Source organism: Protopterus annectens, chromosome 8.part0 (genome assembly GCF_019279795.1).
Source record: "Protopterus annectens isolate FY-2018-M chromosome 8.part0, PAN1.0, whole genome shotgun sequence".
NCBI lineage: Eukaryota > Metazoa > Chordata > Ceratodontiformes > Protopteridae > Protopterus > Protopterus annectens.
The window spans coordinates 169,534,908-169,552,407 of record NC_056741.1 but is presented as its reverse complement, the minus strand read 5'-3'; the positions used below and the strand labels follow the sequence as shown (position 1 = coordinate 169,552,407).

Below are 17,500 nucleotides of genomic sequence, written 5' to 3'. Positions count from 1 at the left end.
TTTCCCAGAACTCGTGTATGCGAGTTTTACAGATTGGGAACTCCAGACTGCTTTGTCAGCAGTCCGGATAGGTAGAAAGGCCATCTCTGCCCTGCAAACCCAGAAGTCTATGCGGTGATGACTGCACATACCGGAAGACGTCTGGACTGCAACATCCGCAGGCTGGAGCCTGGTCTCATGAGGGGGAAGACATTGGAGCCTGCTCTCACGGGGAAACTGTTGCCGGAGCCTGAGTGGGACTATTACTGGAGCCTTCTCTCTCAGCACATGGACGGATTCATGGGGACTGTTACTGGTGGCACAAGGTAGGGTGTGCGTGTGTGTAAAATCACATCAGATGCTGGCCACATTATGGATAGGAACATTTTTAATGTGAACTTTTAGGAAGAAAAGCATTAGTCTCTATCACTGGTTATTATTTATTTAACATTTGTTGACTGGGAAAGTCTGACTAGGTTCCACAGAGCCTGTTTTCAGTGGAGGCCCAGGGAGAAATGCTCCAGATGCACATTATTAGGAGGAAACTGGAGTACCCAGAGGAAACCCATGCAAACTCCACATAGAAGGCACCCTAGCCAAGAATCGAACCGGAAAACGTCTTCCTGTGAGGCAACAATGTTAACCGCTGCACCACTGCGCCATCCATTAAACTGTATTTATTACAGTATTTATGTATTACTACAATATTACTGTATTTGACATTTATTAAACTTTAAATATGTGATTAAGTATATTCATACATGAGGTTCATTTAACAAACTTTCCTGATAGTGTTATCAGTCACTCCTAACCAGACTTTCTGTCACTATTCCACTTTAAACCATAGTTAAGTATAATCTTTTCTATAAAATTGCAGTTTAAATTTGTAGTCTTTTTAGGTCTTTTCCTCCTCCTTAATGGGATCTGATGTTTTGTCTGTTATGTCTTATTCTTAGAAAAATTCTCTACATCATCATGTCTGCTGCTAACATAACACACTTCAACCATTCCCAGTAAAAAATATGCTTATTTCCAGTAACAGTTTTCCATACAAATACACTGAAATGAAAGAAATAACGTCCTAATTTAGTCCCTTATATCTTTGACAAAAAGTTGTATTCTATTTCAGTATGGAAGAAGATATGCTGGCATTATAGCAAGTTAAAACATTTACAGAATCGTCAATAGTTTTCTGTAAATTGTTTATTTCAGTTATCCAGCTACTATGCAAACAAATCAGGATGCCTAAAGCCAAAGTACTAGTTTGATCTCAAAATATCCTTAGAAAAGTTCTTCATGTTTATTGCACATTATTTGCTTTACAGCTTGAAGGTCCAACTGACATTGTCATAAAGATAGTAAAACCTCAAATTATTAAAATCCAGATCACTGTTGTTCAGGTAACATCAGAATAATCCCTATATTTCTCTACTGCTAAAACAGACTTGACAATTTTAACTCAATCAGAATCTAGAAGTAATCAGCCGTTTATAAAAATCTGCTTGCCCTAAACTGTATCATTGCTGCTTTTCGTATGCAATATGATCTACCAAGTACCAATTTGTTTGCTTATGGTGGCTTAGCTTTTACCCTACCCAGTAAAATTCAGTCAGACTCCATTACATAAAGAAGGACTAGATAAGATTTCAAAAGTCTGTGGTAGAGTTGGGTAATCTATAGCAAGATTAACTGCTTCAGATGATTCATCATCTGACTTTTTTATCATGAGTATGGTTATATGTTCAAGGACAGTAACTGCAATCTCCAGAACTACAAGAATTTAAGTGGGATTATGGTGAAATATATACAAACTCAGAAATGTTGCATCTCTGAGTATTCCTTCTTTTTGGTACAATGATCTCAAAGTTGGTATATATAAGCAGTGGGAGTGATAAGGAGTGCATCCCTCCACATTGGGGGATACATGAGGAGGCTTGTCTCCCCCTTGAAAAAGCACTTTAAGTGTGTAACACTGACTTTGGCAGTTCACTGTTACTTGTGTTAAATTGCACTTCAGTTTTTCCACTTTCAGGAGTTACATTATCGAGTTTCAAACATTAAGACTGCAGATCTGTTCCTGGGAATTTTTGCTTTATTTAAAAAATGCCCCTGAGCATTAGGGCTGTTTGATTCTATGAAACTGACTACAGATTAATTTTAAATTAAATGCTAATAATAATGCTCATATATTGTCTTTTTACACTAAATCAGCTTTAGGCATTAAGTGTTGACACTGTTGTGGTATTGCTGCTTTCACATATTTATTAGAAGGAATGTAATTATGCATTTATTAAGACTGTGACTTTCTTGTGATTTGGGAAATTTTCCCAATCTAGTATTATTTGTGTTGAGTTATGCTCTGCATAGCTAGACTAGTTGTCAGCATATTTTACTACAATCATAATTTTAGATAAAAATAAGTCCTTGCTGAAAAGGAAAACTTAACTTATTATAGTCTGACTTACATTTCTGAGTGTATAAAGTAAAGTTGCAGTCTAAAAGAAATAGTGCTACTTTATTGAAACAAATGATTAGTTTGTGTTGCTATTACAAAAAGACATTGCTAAAGAAAAGTTAATCTGCTGTAGAATTTGTCTGCATTATGCTGATTATGTCATATTCATGTTCACATTCAGATCTGCGCTGTGCACGGGGCTTTCAGTGTTTATTTAATAGCATAACTAAAAACAGAAACATTAGAATTTCAAAGTTTCTAAATTGCAACAAGTATAGAGTCCTGCAGTTTGTGGGTGCTGCTGTAGAAAGCAAATAGAAGCAATATACCAAGGAAGTGAAGTGCACCTTTAGTTAACGTTTCATTATTTATGAGTGTAACCAGGGATATGCTATGTAAACTATGGTGTACATTTTTATAAATAATTTATTTTGTGCAATGAGATGTGGTATTTTTTGTAAAGCTTTATGGTTACTTTGTTGATTATTTTTTTCTGAATGTTTCATTCGCTAGATTTTTATTATTTTCTTAAAAGTCTGCAATTTCTGAGGTCACAGATACAATTTTGGGGAGGGGGCAACATTCTGGGAGTTACTATACAATTTCAAAATTTTGACTGTGTCCTGCATTACTTGGTTGTCAACTGGCAGATATATGAATACTAAAACATGACTGCTGAAAGCTTGTCTGCTGGTTCTTCCATCCCAGCTCTTCTTTTCCATGCCCACCCCACTGAGGTATGTATTCTGAGCACTTCCTTAAATATACAGTTCATTCAGAGCTAGAACACAGCCACCTAATCCATATCCATGCATGAAGAAAGGCAGCAAAGAAGGTTAATGCAGCAAAGTAAAACTGAAAGGGAGCTGACAGTTGTGATTAAGAAGGAGAACAAATACTCTTTGGATATATACTACAATGGAGGAAGGGAGAAGCAGAACTGACCTGGCTGAGAAAAGACTGGGAGGGAGACCACAAATGCCCCAGGTGCTATATGGTGGTGGGTACAGAACAGGCTTGAACCCTGTACTGTGGGCACAGGTGGCAAGAGCCTGAATTCCCTACCCAGTACCATTTGTAAAAAAAAAAATTTAGTTTTTCCCTCATACTTGCTCTGTTCCTCATAAAATCTGTGGTTTCTGTATTTTTATGCCCTTGTAAAGTTGGTAGTGCATTGGTGCAGTGTTAGCATTGTTGCCTAACAGCTGCAGGTTTTCTGGTTTGATTCTTGGCTGGGGGGCCTTCTGTGTGGAGTTTACATGTCTTCCCTGTGTTTGTGTGGGTTTCCTCTGGTGTCTCCCATCTTACAAAGACATGTGTCTGTCTGGAGTGTATCTCCCTGAGCCTCTGCTGAAAATTGGCTTTTGTTCCAAGTCAGACTTTCCTGGTTAATAAATGATAAATAAAAAATGACAAGCATTTGAATTTCAGACTTCATATTCTTCAGAAAGTACATGGTAACACAAAAGCCTAGCAATTTTCTAAGTTTATAAGATGGATATTTGAAAATTTTCCCTATTTTTGGGACTGTATTTCCCCACTATTGGCTTCATCCAGGTCTTTTGTGCTAAGGTTGAGAGCTATGGTAAGAACTGAATTCACTGAATATGTTTGGGGGCTGTATTCCCCCATTACTGGCTTTGTCCGGGTGTTTTATGCTAAGAGGTTGAGAGCTATGGTGAGAACTGAATTCACTAAATGGTAGCCATTTAAGTTTCAGTCTTCCTCTCTTTCACAAAACAGCTAATTTGGCATAGTGGTATGTTACTCTGTTTTGCACAGGGTCCTGGGTTCAATAATCAACAATGAAATGTATGGTGGAAACACAGCATTTTATTCTAGCAACTTTCCAACATTATACAAGCAATGTTTAAAATGTGTCCCTGGTTTTTGCCCCCCCCCAATAAATTTTGGCTTTTTCCAGATTTCTTGTGCTGCAAAGTTCAGAGATACAGCTGAGTGAGTAGATTTTACAAGGAGCTGAGAGCTGCAGGGGAGCAAAAGTTTAGTGCTGCTTATGCTGAGCTTGCTCACATTGTTAATAGCACAACAAGTAATATACTTGCCTTTGATACAGAAGACTGTGGGTTCTGCTCCCACATTAGATAAATGCATTGCTGATACTGTACGGTGGTGCAAAGGGGGTGGATGCTGCACTCCTTTTTGGTAACTATGAACCCGTTATCAGTTTGCCATCCATTCCCTATTACAATATTGCTAGCTTATTATTTTTTTAGTGTACGATAGGCAATTTATTCCTCAAGGGCAATAGGCACTTTATTTGTAGATGAAACAATGAAATACAAAGTTGTTTGCTAGCAGCAGCCTCTTCATTAGTTACAGATCTCTTTAATGTGGACTTATTTAGATGACTTTTACTTCAGAGATTGTGCATATGTACTGATACTGGTGGACTGTAGAAGTTTGAGTAGACTTTTATGATGGAAATGTTCTGAATTGGGCAGTTTTGTCATTATTGGTGCATGCATTTTGTTTCATTGTTTATTGGTAAAATGTTCAAAACAATAAATTTAAAATGCCATCTAAAACTGTACTGTATTGTACAAGGAATATAATTTAATACAGTCATGAAGGTGTGTGAAAGAGCATGTGTATGTTTCGTGTGCAAGGGGCCTGTGATTTGAAAACAGCCTAAAACCCAAAGTTAATTTTTATCTGCCACTGGCAAAATGTATTTTCTTTGAATGTGGGTTTGAATGCTGTTTCAATGAATGTGAGTTTCAGGGGCAGAAAAGTTTTAATGCTAAGTCTGTTTTCATTGTGAGACTACATCGCTTTGTTTAGCAGATATCTATCTATTAGTGTTTGCACTGTAAAATGCAAAATACAACTTTCAAATGAAGTTCAAATCATTGCAGAAGTAAAGCAGTATGCAGATTAGTGTTTATGGTAAATGTGGTGAAATATCCAAGTAATGGTTCATTGGAATGGCTGTGGGGGGGGGGGGCTCCATTCGACTATGATTTCGTGAGGGGGGAAGGGCAGCAAACTCAAAGACAGCCCCAGCTGAACTATACCTCTCAACTCTCCAGATTTTTGCAGAATTAATAGATTTTTGCTTCTTATTTTTGTTTTTTTCCTCATAACATTTGTGGTTTTCTGACAAATCATTTAGGAATGAAGTCACATAATGATAGACATGAGTTTCAGACTTCATAGCGTTCAGAAAAATACATACTAAAGCAAGACCTGATATTCTATCAACTGTCTCACTTTATACAAGAGCAATTTTTAGTACCGTTTATATGTTCCCCCAGTATATTTGGCCTTGTCCAGATTTCCTGCATTAACAGGTTGAAAGGTGCGTACGTGCAAATAAATTGCTTTATAGAACAGCTCTCAGCTGTCCCCAATTTTTGGCTCAAAATGTTGCCCTTCCCCTAATAATCCCTCCGCAAACTAGCAATTTTGGAAGAAAATATGGAGGGTTTGCAATTAATAAATAACTGTAATAATCAGAGTTACAGATTACTTTTATTTCAGAAATGCATGTAGATTTGTATTTTGTCAGCTGCTCAAGTTAGCAATACTAATATTAAAAAGTGTCCCTTCTTTGGCAGGTTCCCAGCTGTATTGTGTGATTATTTTATATTTTTGAATCACATTTTTCGCCCATTTTTCATAAAATTGTGGGGGGGGGGTTGGCAAATTAGTGGCAAATCATTAAAGACTGAAGTTAGAAAATAGTGACAGACATTTCAGTTTCAGACTTCATACCCTTCAAAAAATTCATACTAATGTGAGACCTACTATTCTATTATCTTTCTAAGTTTATAAGAGCAATATTTAAAAAAATTCCTTATTTTGGGCCTTTGTCCCACTTCTATGTATAGCTTTGTCCAGGTTTCTTGCTCTGAGGCTGACAGGTATGACAAATGTGTCAGGGCCATCACAGTCAGCCAGAGGCATTTCAAATTGTGACATACTTGTTGCACCCCACTCCCCCATGTAGTGACTCTGGATGTGTCCAAGCAAGGCAAGGTGCTGTTATGCAGTGTAAATGTGCAGAGTATCCCCCCATCCAAGGTAGACACAAGTACTACAGTGGCTTTTCATCTGTCCTTGATTTTGCAGAATGTTCTGGTTTCTGTCATATTTTTATACTATTGATTTATGCTTTTTATTATTCAGAAAGTGCCTGTTGCTCTGTGTTTAAATAGCAATGCTTTAATGACCATCAGGTAAGCTTCTCTGAGATTGTAAGATGCAAGTAAGTTTTAATAAGCGTGCTGTTAAAGAACTGCCAACATTGAAAGCCTTTCTGTTGTTGACATGCAGAGAATACTTACATAACCAGATAACGTATAAGCCTTGGGTATTGAAATGCATATGACAGTATTTGTAATAAAGGACAGAATTACATTATTTTAAGAAGCTCATTACATTTGTTGAGACTTGCAGTTATCTTTGCAGGCTTTACCTGCAAACTAAACAGAATGCCAATCTATCGTGTGTGGTCCATAACCTGTGCAGTAATCCTTTAAGTCATGTACGTTGAGCTTGTTTCTTGTTTGCTTTTCATTTTTTACTTTGATCATGTTTTCCCCATGAAACAACAAGTAGATAGTTGTTGTCAGGCAGCAGGTCTTTTTTGGATAAGAAACATTTTTACAAGTGGGCGGTATCACAGAGATTGCTACTTTCAGCATGTTACTTGGTACTTTAATAAAGCCAAATATAAATTATAATTAGAACTGCAGTGCAAGGATAAGTGGTTTGAGTTGAGTGCTGCTTGTTTTTCTTATAGTTGATTTTGACTAGCATTCCAGTAATGTATTTAAAAAGTAATTTATTTTTTCATGCCTCACAACCTTTTGTTTCCATCTAGATATTAAGTAAGCTGTCATGCAGCCAATGCATTGAAATATTTTTTTCTTCTACACTTCATTTTGTGTTGACTGGACTCTCATAATGATGGTTCGGCACCCAGGGCAGCGTATTTAATTAAAGTTACAGTTCTTGTGGTTTTGAACATAGCTCCTCCCTTTTCTAGTTGGCCACACCCATGCCCATTGACCCCACCCATTCAGCTGTCTCCTGCAGCCAGCATTTGATTTGAAGTCACCAGCCGCCACTGTAACCATTTCACATATATTTATATACAGGTGCAGTTCTGTCTACAGCTGTGTTTCTGCCTTTTTTTTGTATTATTATAATAACATTATATTACAAATACATAGTTGTAATTACACATATTTATTCTAGAAAATATCTTCAATTATACAGCCTTCTTATAATTATTTTGTTAAACCTATGTTTAATATAACCAAAAAATGATACATATAGCACTCTGGCCTTCTCACAGCTATCTAGTCAAACCATTCAGCCTGCTGGTCTGGCATATGGTTATGTAGGTCATCACACCTGTAGTGGAACTAGTTGCTGGAGCAGTTAATCCTTATCACAGATGACAGGTGCTCACCCAACTCCTGCCAGATATAGATCTTTTTCCAATATGAATTACATTTGTACACTTGGATCTTGTTCCGATATGACTCCGTAAGAAGATGGACCATTATCAGTGTCTCCTTGTCTGACCAGCTTGAAGGGCACATCATGTCTTCACAGGTGCTACCAAAATTAGAAGTGTCAGTACCAGAATATGGTAAGTATGACCAGGGCTGTGGTTCATAGGGTTAAAACTTCTTTCTATGGGCTGTGACCAAACCCAGTTAACAAGCAGGGGTATTAGACCTGGTACTGTTATTAATGGCAAGTTTGGTTTATTCAGAAATACTTTGTCACGTGCATGTTTTTTTATTACAGGAATGCATTCACTTTTCATTTATATGATGGCTTTAAAACACTATGCAGTCATCACTTCTGTTTGTTTAACTGCCTTAGCCACCTTTTTACATTATTATATCTGAATGCTTTTTACTCCTGCTGAAGAGCAATGGTAATATTTTTTTTTGGGGGGGGTTGCAGAAATATATATTCTTTTGAATGCAATTACCAACTTTTATTAAGTGTTGTGTATTTTGAGGTGAGAAGGAGTACCACTTGTTAGAGGGACACAGATTATAATTTATTCATGCAGTACAGTATTGTTTCTTTTTTTTTGCAGGGGTGCATATAAACTATTCCTATGTGTGTGATTATCAGCTTTTATTAAATATGGACTGTTCTTGAGATAAGAAGGTGTGTCAGTTGATGTTAAATGGACAAAGATTACACTTCATGGTTGTATGAACTGTCATACATATGACTTCATTTTGTTTTTTTCTTAATATAGTCAACATTTTGCATATCTGAGGCTATCCACACATTTCCATGGCATGCTGGGGACTGCTGAAGACTACTGCGGACTCTGCCTCTTTCTGCATCATGTTTACATAAACCTGAGAATGCTTCTTCATAGGTTCATAGGTTCATAGGTAGGTACTAGCCTATCAGCCCAAGGACCTATGTAAGCCTAGCCAACAAGGTTCTCTGCCTTACGCCACCCAAGAAAGTTATTTTCCTGTGCCACTGTCGAGCAGAGACACAGAAGTGATCCCCAGGGTGTATTTCCTATTTCCCATCCACTCATCAAGATTTTTCTTGAAGAGTGCTAATGAAGAACTTTGCTTGACATAGATGGGTAGCCTGTTCAAGAGTATGGGAAATCTCTGGGACAGGAATCTATCCCTCCAGCATGTCCTGTTTATTGTGGTGACAAGGTTTGGGTCCTTAGAGCGTGTAGCTTGGAGGGATTGGGATTTCTTTAGGTGTAGCATGTCCAACAGCTCTGGGTTTGACATAGCTTTATATGTTAGGCAGAGATCACCTCAGAGTAGGTGATATGCTACGGAGTAAAGCTGGAGTTTTTTGAGGTGGTCAGTGTAGGGCATTTGTTTGAGGCCAGTAATCCTCTTTGTGAGGTACTTCTGTGGCCTTTCCAGCTGCTGCAGATGTCTTGTGAGGTACATTCCAAAAGGGGCGTTGTACTCTATAATGGATCTAATGAGTGTCGAATAGAGGGGAACAACGACCTCTTTTTTTCCTGGATGAGAACCCTTTTATGATGAGGTGTGCCACGTAGAAGGCCTTCCTGACTACTGTGGCGATGTAACTATCAAAGGAGAAACTACTGTCCACCTGGGTCCCAAGGTCTCTTATCACACACTCAGTGTTAAGTAGATTGCTGCCTATGTGATAGTTCATGGGTACAGAGTTTTTACCAAAGGGGATGACACTGCACTTTTTTGCATTGAGCTTGAGGCCATGGCTCTCACCAGGCATCTGCCTCAGTGAGGCCCTTCTGTAGGATGTCCACATCATTTGGGGACTTGACTATGGCTCCTAATTTGCAGTCATCTGCGAACTTCATTAGCCAGAGGCCTTCTGTGTTAGCCTGTACTTCAGAAAAGTAGATACCAAACAGGAGAGGTCCCAGGATGGAACCCTGTGGTAGTGCACTTGTCACTGCTTTGAGGTCAGATTTGGAGTCTTCAACTTTTACAGTGTGGGTTCTGTCAGTGAGCCAGTTGGCAGCCCATCTTGTGATGTAGAGATTTATACCTAGTTTAGTGAGTTTAGCTATAATTCCAGAATAGGGGATGGTGTCGAAAGCCTTGGCGAGTTCAAGATAGGCTATGTGAACCACCTTACCCTCATCTACTGCTTTGGTGACTGCCTCAAAGAAGGTGATCAGGTTCAGGAGGCATGATCTGCTGTTCACAAACCCAAACTGGGTGGGATCCAGAGTTTGGAGGATACCAGTGTCTTTGTTTATGAGTTCCATGATGATACGTTCCATGGCCTTGCAGACCAGGCTCATCAGGCTAATAGGTCGATAGTTCCCGGGATCAGTGATGGCCCCCCCCTTTGTGGAGTGGGATAACTGTTGCTGTGCACCATTCATTGGGCACAAAGCCTGATGCATGGCTATTATTGAACATGGTGCTTAAGATGGGAGCCAGTTCATTCTGAAGTTCGTGTAAAACGCAGCCTGGGATGTTCTCTGGTCCCATGGATGCTGTGTTTTTGGCTTTAGAGAGTGCAACTTTTACCTGCGTAGTTGTGATTACAGAGACTCTGCATTCTTCCTGTATAGATATGGGCCCTTTAGGGGGTGTGGGGGGGTAAAGTTAGCACTGAAACTATTTGCCAGAATGTTGGCAATGTCAGTTGGTTCTGTAATTTTTGTGCCATTGTGCTGTAAATCAGAGCAGATCTGGTTGTTGCCATCAAGATTACCTCTCAACCTGTAAGTGCAAGAAATCTGGACAAAGCTAAAAATAATGGGGGAGGACAAAGGCCCAAAATATGTACAGTTTTCAAATATTGCTTGTTTAAACTCAGAAGAATAATATACTAAAAGGCTTTTTTTGCATTAGCATGTATCTTATGAAGGATATGAAGTCTGAAACTCAAATGTCTGTTATTATTTAATGATCTCAGTACTCAATGATGTAACAGAAAATAACAAATTTTATGAAGGACAGACCAACTATAAAAGGCAAAAATGTAGGCATTCTATAAAACTTGGACAGTTGAGAGGTATTGGATGCATTCATGAGTAGCTGAGACCTAATTACTCTGATAAGTGGCTTTGCACATTGACATTTTAATGTGATTCATTGATATAAATGTAAAATGGCCTAATTTGCATGCAAAATGTATAAATGAAATGAATTTATGTGGAATAGTTGAACATCACTGTATTAACTTATGATTAGTTGAGTTGGGCAACAAATGCCTTAGGAAGCCGCCAACTTCTTAAAATAATAAAAAAATAATGTAACTATTGGAATTTAATACAAAACACTAGAAAATGATGTAGAATTATGGCGTTACCTTGAAGAAACATTTGTTTTACTGATATAGTGGGATACTGCTATGACTTTAGAGAACAGTGTAAAGCTGTCATTTGTAAGTGGAAAATCATTACAGCAGCAATAGAAATAATTTGTGATCACTCAGAAAATCATTTACTTTGGGGTCATGTATTGACTGTGCATACATACGTGTTTTAATAGTGAATTACTGAAGTGGAAAGTATTTCCTGTTGGCTGATCATACATGTGCAGCATTTACTTGGAGATTTTTGTATGCCACTGAGTAATGAAAAATGACAACATTATGAATATATGACAGCGGTAGAGGCCAGGAGAATGACAAAGATGTTAACATAACTGATTGCTTTATTGTTCTGCATGTGTTTATGATACCAAAGAGTAGTAGAGCACAACTTTACTTGGATAGACTGAGATTTTGCATGTGTATATAAGTATGAGGTTTGAATTACCTACTTTCTATGAGGATGACAGGTATGCTATCATTGTATTGTTTAAACTGATGATTACAAGTTTTTTTTGTGTATGACTATGACATATTTTTCATTTTCAGTAATGATGCAGAACAAGAGCTCAAGGCAGAGAAAGGACAACTTCAGCTATGAGGAAAATCACATCCTCATGGCAGCCCTTGGGATATATGGGAAACATCTGTTTGGTAAAAAGGGGCTCAAACAATCAAGTTATCCTAGAAATCAGTGCAGTGGGTGGCAAAAAACACTCATTAGCCAAGTGCAAGAAATGGGCAAATGATATGGCAGGATGTGCTAGAAACATGGGGAGGTAGAATGCAATTACCCATAGCAGTATGGGGGGCTTCAACAATTATACCATTAACAGCAAATGAGGAATAGCTTTTCTCCTTATGTGGGGATAACTATGACACAGCTGATGATTGCACTGGATAAGTCAGAAGTAGTGTGGACAGTTAGTGTGGACACTGGCTATTACCAATGTATGCAGCTGCAACACTTGTTTGCTCAGCTAGGTTGATTTAAAAACAGTATTATCTATTTACATACAGAACTGAATGCTGACATGAAAGGATTATGTTAAACACATGACATTTGCTATTAATAGGTGAAACCTGCACATCTACACAGAATAATAATGAAGGCAGTATGCATGGTAAGTGTACCCCACATGTCCTTAATAAGCATACAGTACTGGAAGGTATTTCTTTACTACTAATATTTTCAAATAATTTTTACAGGGTCAGCAGTGCCAGATATCAGCAGCAGAATGGATGATGAAGATGATGAAGATGATGATAACACAATTATATTTATGATACAGCTTGATTAAAGTGGCAATCAGTACCATGTTTAATGTTATGATCGCACATCCCACAAGTTAGTAACACTGCAGGAAGTGACAGTGCATCACAAAGTCAAACACATGCTGACATTACACTCATGCTTGTACAGGAAAAAAACATATGCACGTCTACACCAGCATCTCCAAAACCCAGGCAAACACTTTCAGGATGATGCGGACATTCAGAGGTAACAGTGTCCACAGTGACACCTTTACAAAGGTGGCCAGGTGCAGGAATTTGTTACAGATAATCCAGAAAACACATAAACCATTGGCTTCCTAGCAGCAAATGCGCCATGACATTGTTAGGGCTCAGGGCACTGCTAGGGAGAGTCAGCTGGAAATGGTCAGAGTCATCCAGAGTATGCATGTGGATTTCCAGCACTACTTGGAAATGGCACAGAGTAAGAATAATGTTGTGATCACACTGATGTGTAGCATGGTGGCACACCAAGCATTGATGACTGCCTGCATTCATACACTACTTAGGGCTTACCAGACTCAAGCAGGTGTCAGTCTTGGAAGGACAGGGTACTGTCCAGGCACATGGTGGCAGAAGACATGAGACTACAAGTGCTTCCCAAGAAAGTACTGTAATTAGTCAGGGGGAACAAGCACAACAGATTCATTGCAGGCTATGTTAGCAGAACCCTTCAGTTGAGATTCTGGTCCTGGTCTTGCAGTAGTATATGATCAGCATCTGCAGGATCACCTGCATCAAGTAGGTCACAACATCGGACCAACTCACCATCCAGCTCTCATGACAAACCCTCTTCAAAATCACTTGAACCATCACCAAGCCTATCTTAAGGCAATGTGTTTGACACATTTGACCTTGCCATACTACGATTCAATGTGATGTTTTGGTAACTTTCAATTTGAGCTTGACATACACAGGTCAATGATTACTTTGAAAGGGAATAAGTTATTAAAATTAAAAAGAAGAAGAAGAAGAAGAAGAAAAAGTGAGACTAAGGGCACTTGCGACTGTATGTATTTCATTTCTGTAATGGTACGGCTGAAAACCTCATGGAACTGTGGAAAGAAATATGTATGTCATAACATATGATTTTCAGTCAATAATACCAATGCTTTATGCATTCCATTGTTACAACTGGCAGTTGCCTACAAAGTTTTAATACACAATTTCTCATGAAAACACTAAGAAAATTACATATTAATATGAGCATCCTGCTATGTATACAAACACTGCTACCAATTCACCCTCACCATTGTGCAAATGATGGAATTTTTTTGACTATGAGGCCAGAAATTATTGTTTTTTGACTCTGAGGACAGAAACTATTGTGTGTGACATAATCATTTGATTTGATTTGCAGTACCTCAACAGACAAGATACTTTAACCTGAGAAAACAGTGCATAATAATAATAGTAATAAAAGAAAAACAGAATGATAAATTGTCATTCATTTGCAAAGTATGAACTCAAATTAAATATTTAAGTAACACTTTTTAGTAATTGTACTATTTCAGGAGATTTAGTACTTGTATACTTAGGTACACCACCTGAATAGACTGTATTGTGCAAAACAGTTAAAAAATGTTATTATTCCTTATATAATGCTTTATGACATAACTGAGCAGGAGTCAGTAAGCACTCAGGCATGACTTTTACAAACAATAATATGAGTCAGTGTTCTAAAATAAAAAACATATTTAAAGATGATAAGAAATGTCAAATGAACAATGGCAACAGAGTGTGCACCTCACAGCATATCCCTCAGATACCACTGCATGCATCAATTATACTCTTTGTGTATTTTTACAAAAAGGGAAACACTAAGCTGAATATCATGGCCTAGGACTAGACACAGCCTCTTTACATGCACAGCTGTATGCTGTTCACAGCCTACCACACGGGACCCTTTACTACTGCTGTTGGTTGGTCATCATTAGTCATAGTGAGACTGGAATTGAGAACTGCAGTGACAGCATGGGTCACGTCTTCAACAGACCAGGACATGATCGGATTGTGCAGAATGCACGTAGTAGCTGAGTCATAATGAAGGGCAGCCCCAGACTCATCCATCACCGCTTCAGGAGACCAAAGACCCTGTCAATGACAGTACAGGTCTAGGACAGGAATGTGTTATACATCTCTTATGCAACTCCACTTGGATTTCATACTGGTGTCATAAGCCATGGCTCTAGCAGATATACAACATTACCTGGAAAAAAAAAGAGCAAGAGAGAGAGGTGGGGGCTGACAAACAAAGGAAAAGTGGTTTAGTATTTAGCTATACATTTTACCATGAACAACTACTTAAATTCAAGCAAAAAAGAAAAACAAAAAGGTATTTTTCCACTTATCAACAAGATGACCACTTGGCATCCTACCATGCAGGGGGAGGTGGTAGAGTGAGCTAGTGTGCCAGATACGGGAATCAAGTGCACTGTCAAGATGCTGGGCAGAGAAGCTGAAGTGCCCCATGCATTATGCACAAAGTGGAAACTGATGGAATGGTAGCCCTTCCTAATGTGGTGTTATGCCCATGTAGAAGAAAGAGCAATAATTGTAGCATGGGTGCAATGTATCACGCTGAGTACCTTTTGAAACATGCCACCTCATGAAAGGAATGCATACTCCTGGCTTGTTCCTCAGGTAACACTGGGAAATAGATGTACTGATCCACATGTGCCAAGAGTACATCCAGGAACTGCTGCAATAACCTCTAGGCAGAAGTCTGTGAGCTACCCAATGTGTCCCCAGTCTGTCTCTGAAACACTTCTTTTGCAACTTTAGTGAGGACTATACATATCTTAGTATCCAAAGGATAAGGAAGTCCATACATTCCTTTAGTACCCCTATGAGAGTCATACATACTCAATAAGACTCAATGTCCCAGTCTACTTTGAACCTATCAGGTTTCTCATGATTATCAAAATTATAATGACTTATCCTCTGTCTATATACCTGCCTTCTTGGCTGGTGAGTGCTGCTGGGTGTAAATGATTATGGATCGGTCACGGCAAGCAACTCACACCTTGAATTAGCAGGGCTAGCAACAAGTGACAGCATTTTTATGCATTGCAAAGTAGATAAGATTGGTGAGACTCCTCTTTATATAACATATGTGCAGATACCATGGATAACTGGGAAAATTCCACAATAAATCACAAATAGGCAACAAAATGCTTCACTGGCACATGCCATTTTACATAATTTCTCATTTACATCTCATTATTACTTCATTCGGTTATGATCATTTGCAGCCATCATGTGGTAGGGGAAGTGGCCTCTGTGAATTGCTACTTAACTGTGCTCATTCTCAGACAGCTTTAATATGTTTACATAATGACTGTGAATATTACCTTGTATTTTAAGTATTGGCACTTTCTTACACCAGCATCTTTAAAATGCTTACCTTTTCCATTTTTCTGTCCATAAAATGGAATTAAGCATCCTCTTAAATTTCAGTAATGGCTCTAAACTATCCCACTGCATTATTTTAGTTGGACTAGTATGTGCATAAACATTTACTATACTCCATCTATAGTCTTAATACATTGCACCCAATATTAATACCTTGCATGGATCTATATCACATTAATGTGTAATATTTCTTCCAACTATCATGTTGTCTATTGCATATTATTTTATTACTTGATGTTCTATTGCATTGTACAGTAAGCTCTCAGTTAACCGGCACCCATGGAGATTGGTAAATATTGCATAACTGTTGTTTTTGGTTGCTTGAGAGTTACTATTAAAAATAGGCCTGACTAATACTGTACCCTATACTATACCATACCATAAACACTGTATTGATTTAATTTTAATAGTGAAATAGAGTAACTATAAGCCTGGCTGGGGGGAGGGAAACAGAAAGTGCAACACATGAAAATTGAAATGAATTGTTCATACTGTACTGTATTTCTGCAAATTTTTTTTTTATTTATTTTTTTGCCGGTTGCTTGAGTTCTGGATAACTGAGAGTTCACTGTATTGTATTTTACTATTGCATCATAAAATAGTTTTAGAGCTTTTCTCCCCAGGCCTTCACTGAAAATGGGTCACCCACCCATCTGGACTTTTCCAGTTACCAAATGTCAAATAAATTAATATTTTCTCTGTTAAAAAGTAAAGTCACAATGCCAAAGCAAAGATATGTGCCAAAGGACCAATATCCTATGCTATGTAAATATGCACTTAGTTAATTTTTTTCTATGAAAAAATCCTTCAAACATCTTATTATTGACAAATATAATACATTTTCTTATCCATTAGGTTAATCACAATGTGCTAACAAGGTTAATCCACCTCATCACATTATGTGTTAAAATGTATATGTGTGTGGCTTTTCTCTTCCTTTATCCATCTTTTCCTTATTATGTCCCTACTGTTCCAAACATTGTTTAGTTGGTAGACAATTTTCTTTGCCACTATCCCTGACAGTACTTTCTTCCTCTGAAAGAACATCTGCATTTAATAACTCTGACATGGGGTTTATAACATACTTCTTAACATGATCCCTGTCCACTGCAGGTTGAAAAATGTCATGCTGAGAAACATCACCCTTTAAACAGTGTAAATTAGGAGTTTTACTTAACATTTACATTGTACCGAAGGTCCAACTTGCGGTATAATAATTTTAATTGGAATAATAGCTTCTCTCCAAAAATGATATCAATTCATGCCACCATCAACAAAATGAAGTAAAAATCTAATTGAAGTATCAGCATCTTGCAAAAACTCCATATCTGCATGTCTGCTCTACACAACTTTAACAGGCATCTACTTCCTGTGTCGCTTGGCTTTATCACTTCCTGTTGCTGAGAAGAGTGAAAAAAAATGGCTTTGATGGTGCTTCTGTATTTTTTGTACTGTTCTCAATAATTTCAAGCATAGAATGGGTATCAAAATGGAATTTTGAACAGAATCAGCAGCTTCAGTTTTTTTCAGTTATCTCTGATAATAAATTTTCAG

The 17,500-nt window shown here is 37.9% G+C and overlaps 1 protein-coding gene across 3 annotated transcripts in view; it reads left to right on the top strand.

The window, feature by feature from the left end:
- Nucleotides 1-17,500, top strand: part of LOC122808689 (hepatic lectin-like) — a 440,487-nt gene that overhangs the window by 96,400 nt on the left and 326,587 nt on the right. The window contains exon 2 of one of the 3 annotated variants that reach the window (XM_044079675.1): nt 12,316-12,363. The exons of the other annotated variants lie outside the window; for them this stretch is intronic. Within the exon in view, the coding sequence (XP_043935610.1) occupies nt 12,316-12,363 (48 nt within the window). The remainder of the gene's footprint in view (nt 1-12,315; nt 12,364-17,500) is intronic. 3 annotated transcript variants of the gene reach the window in all.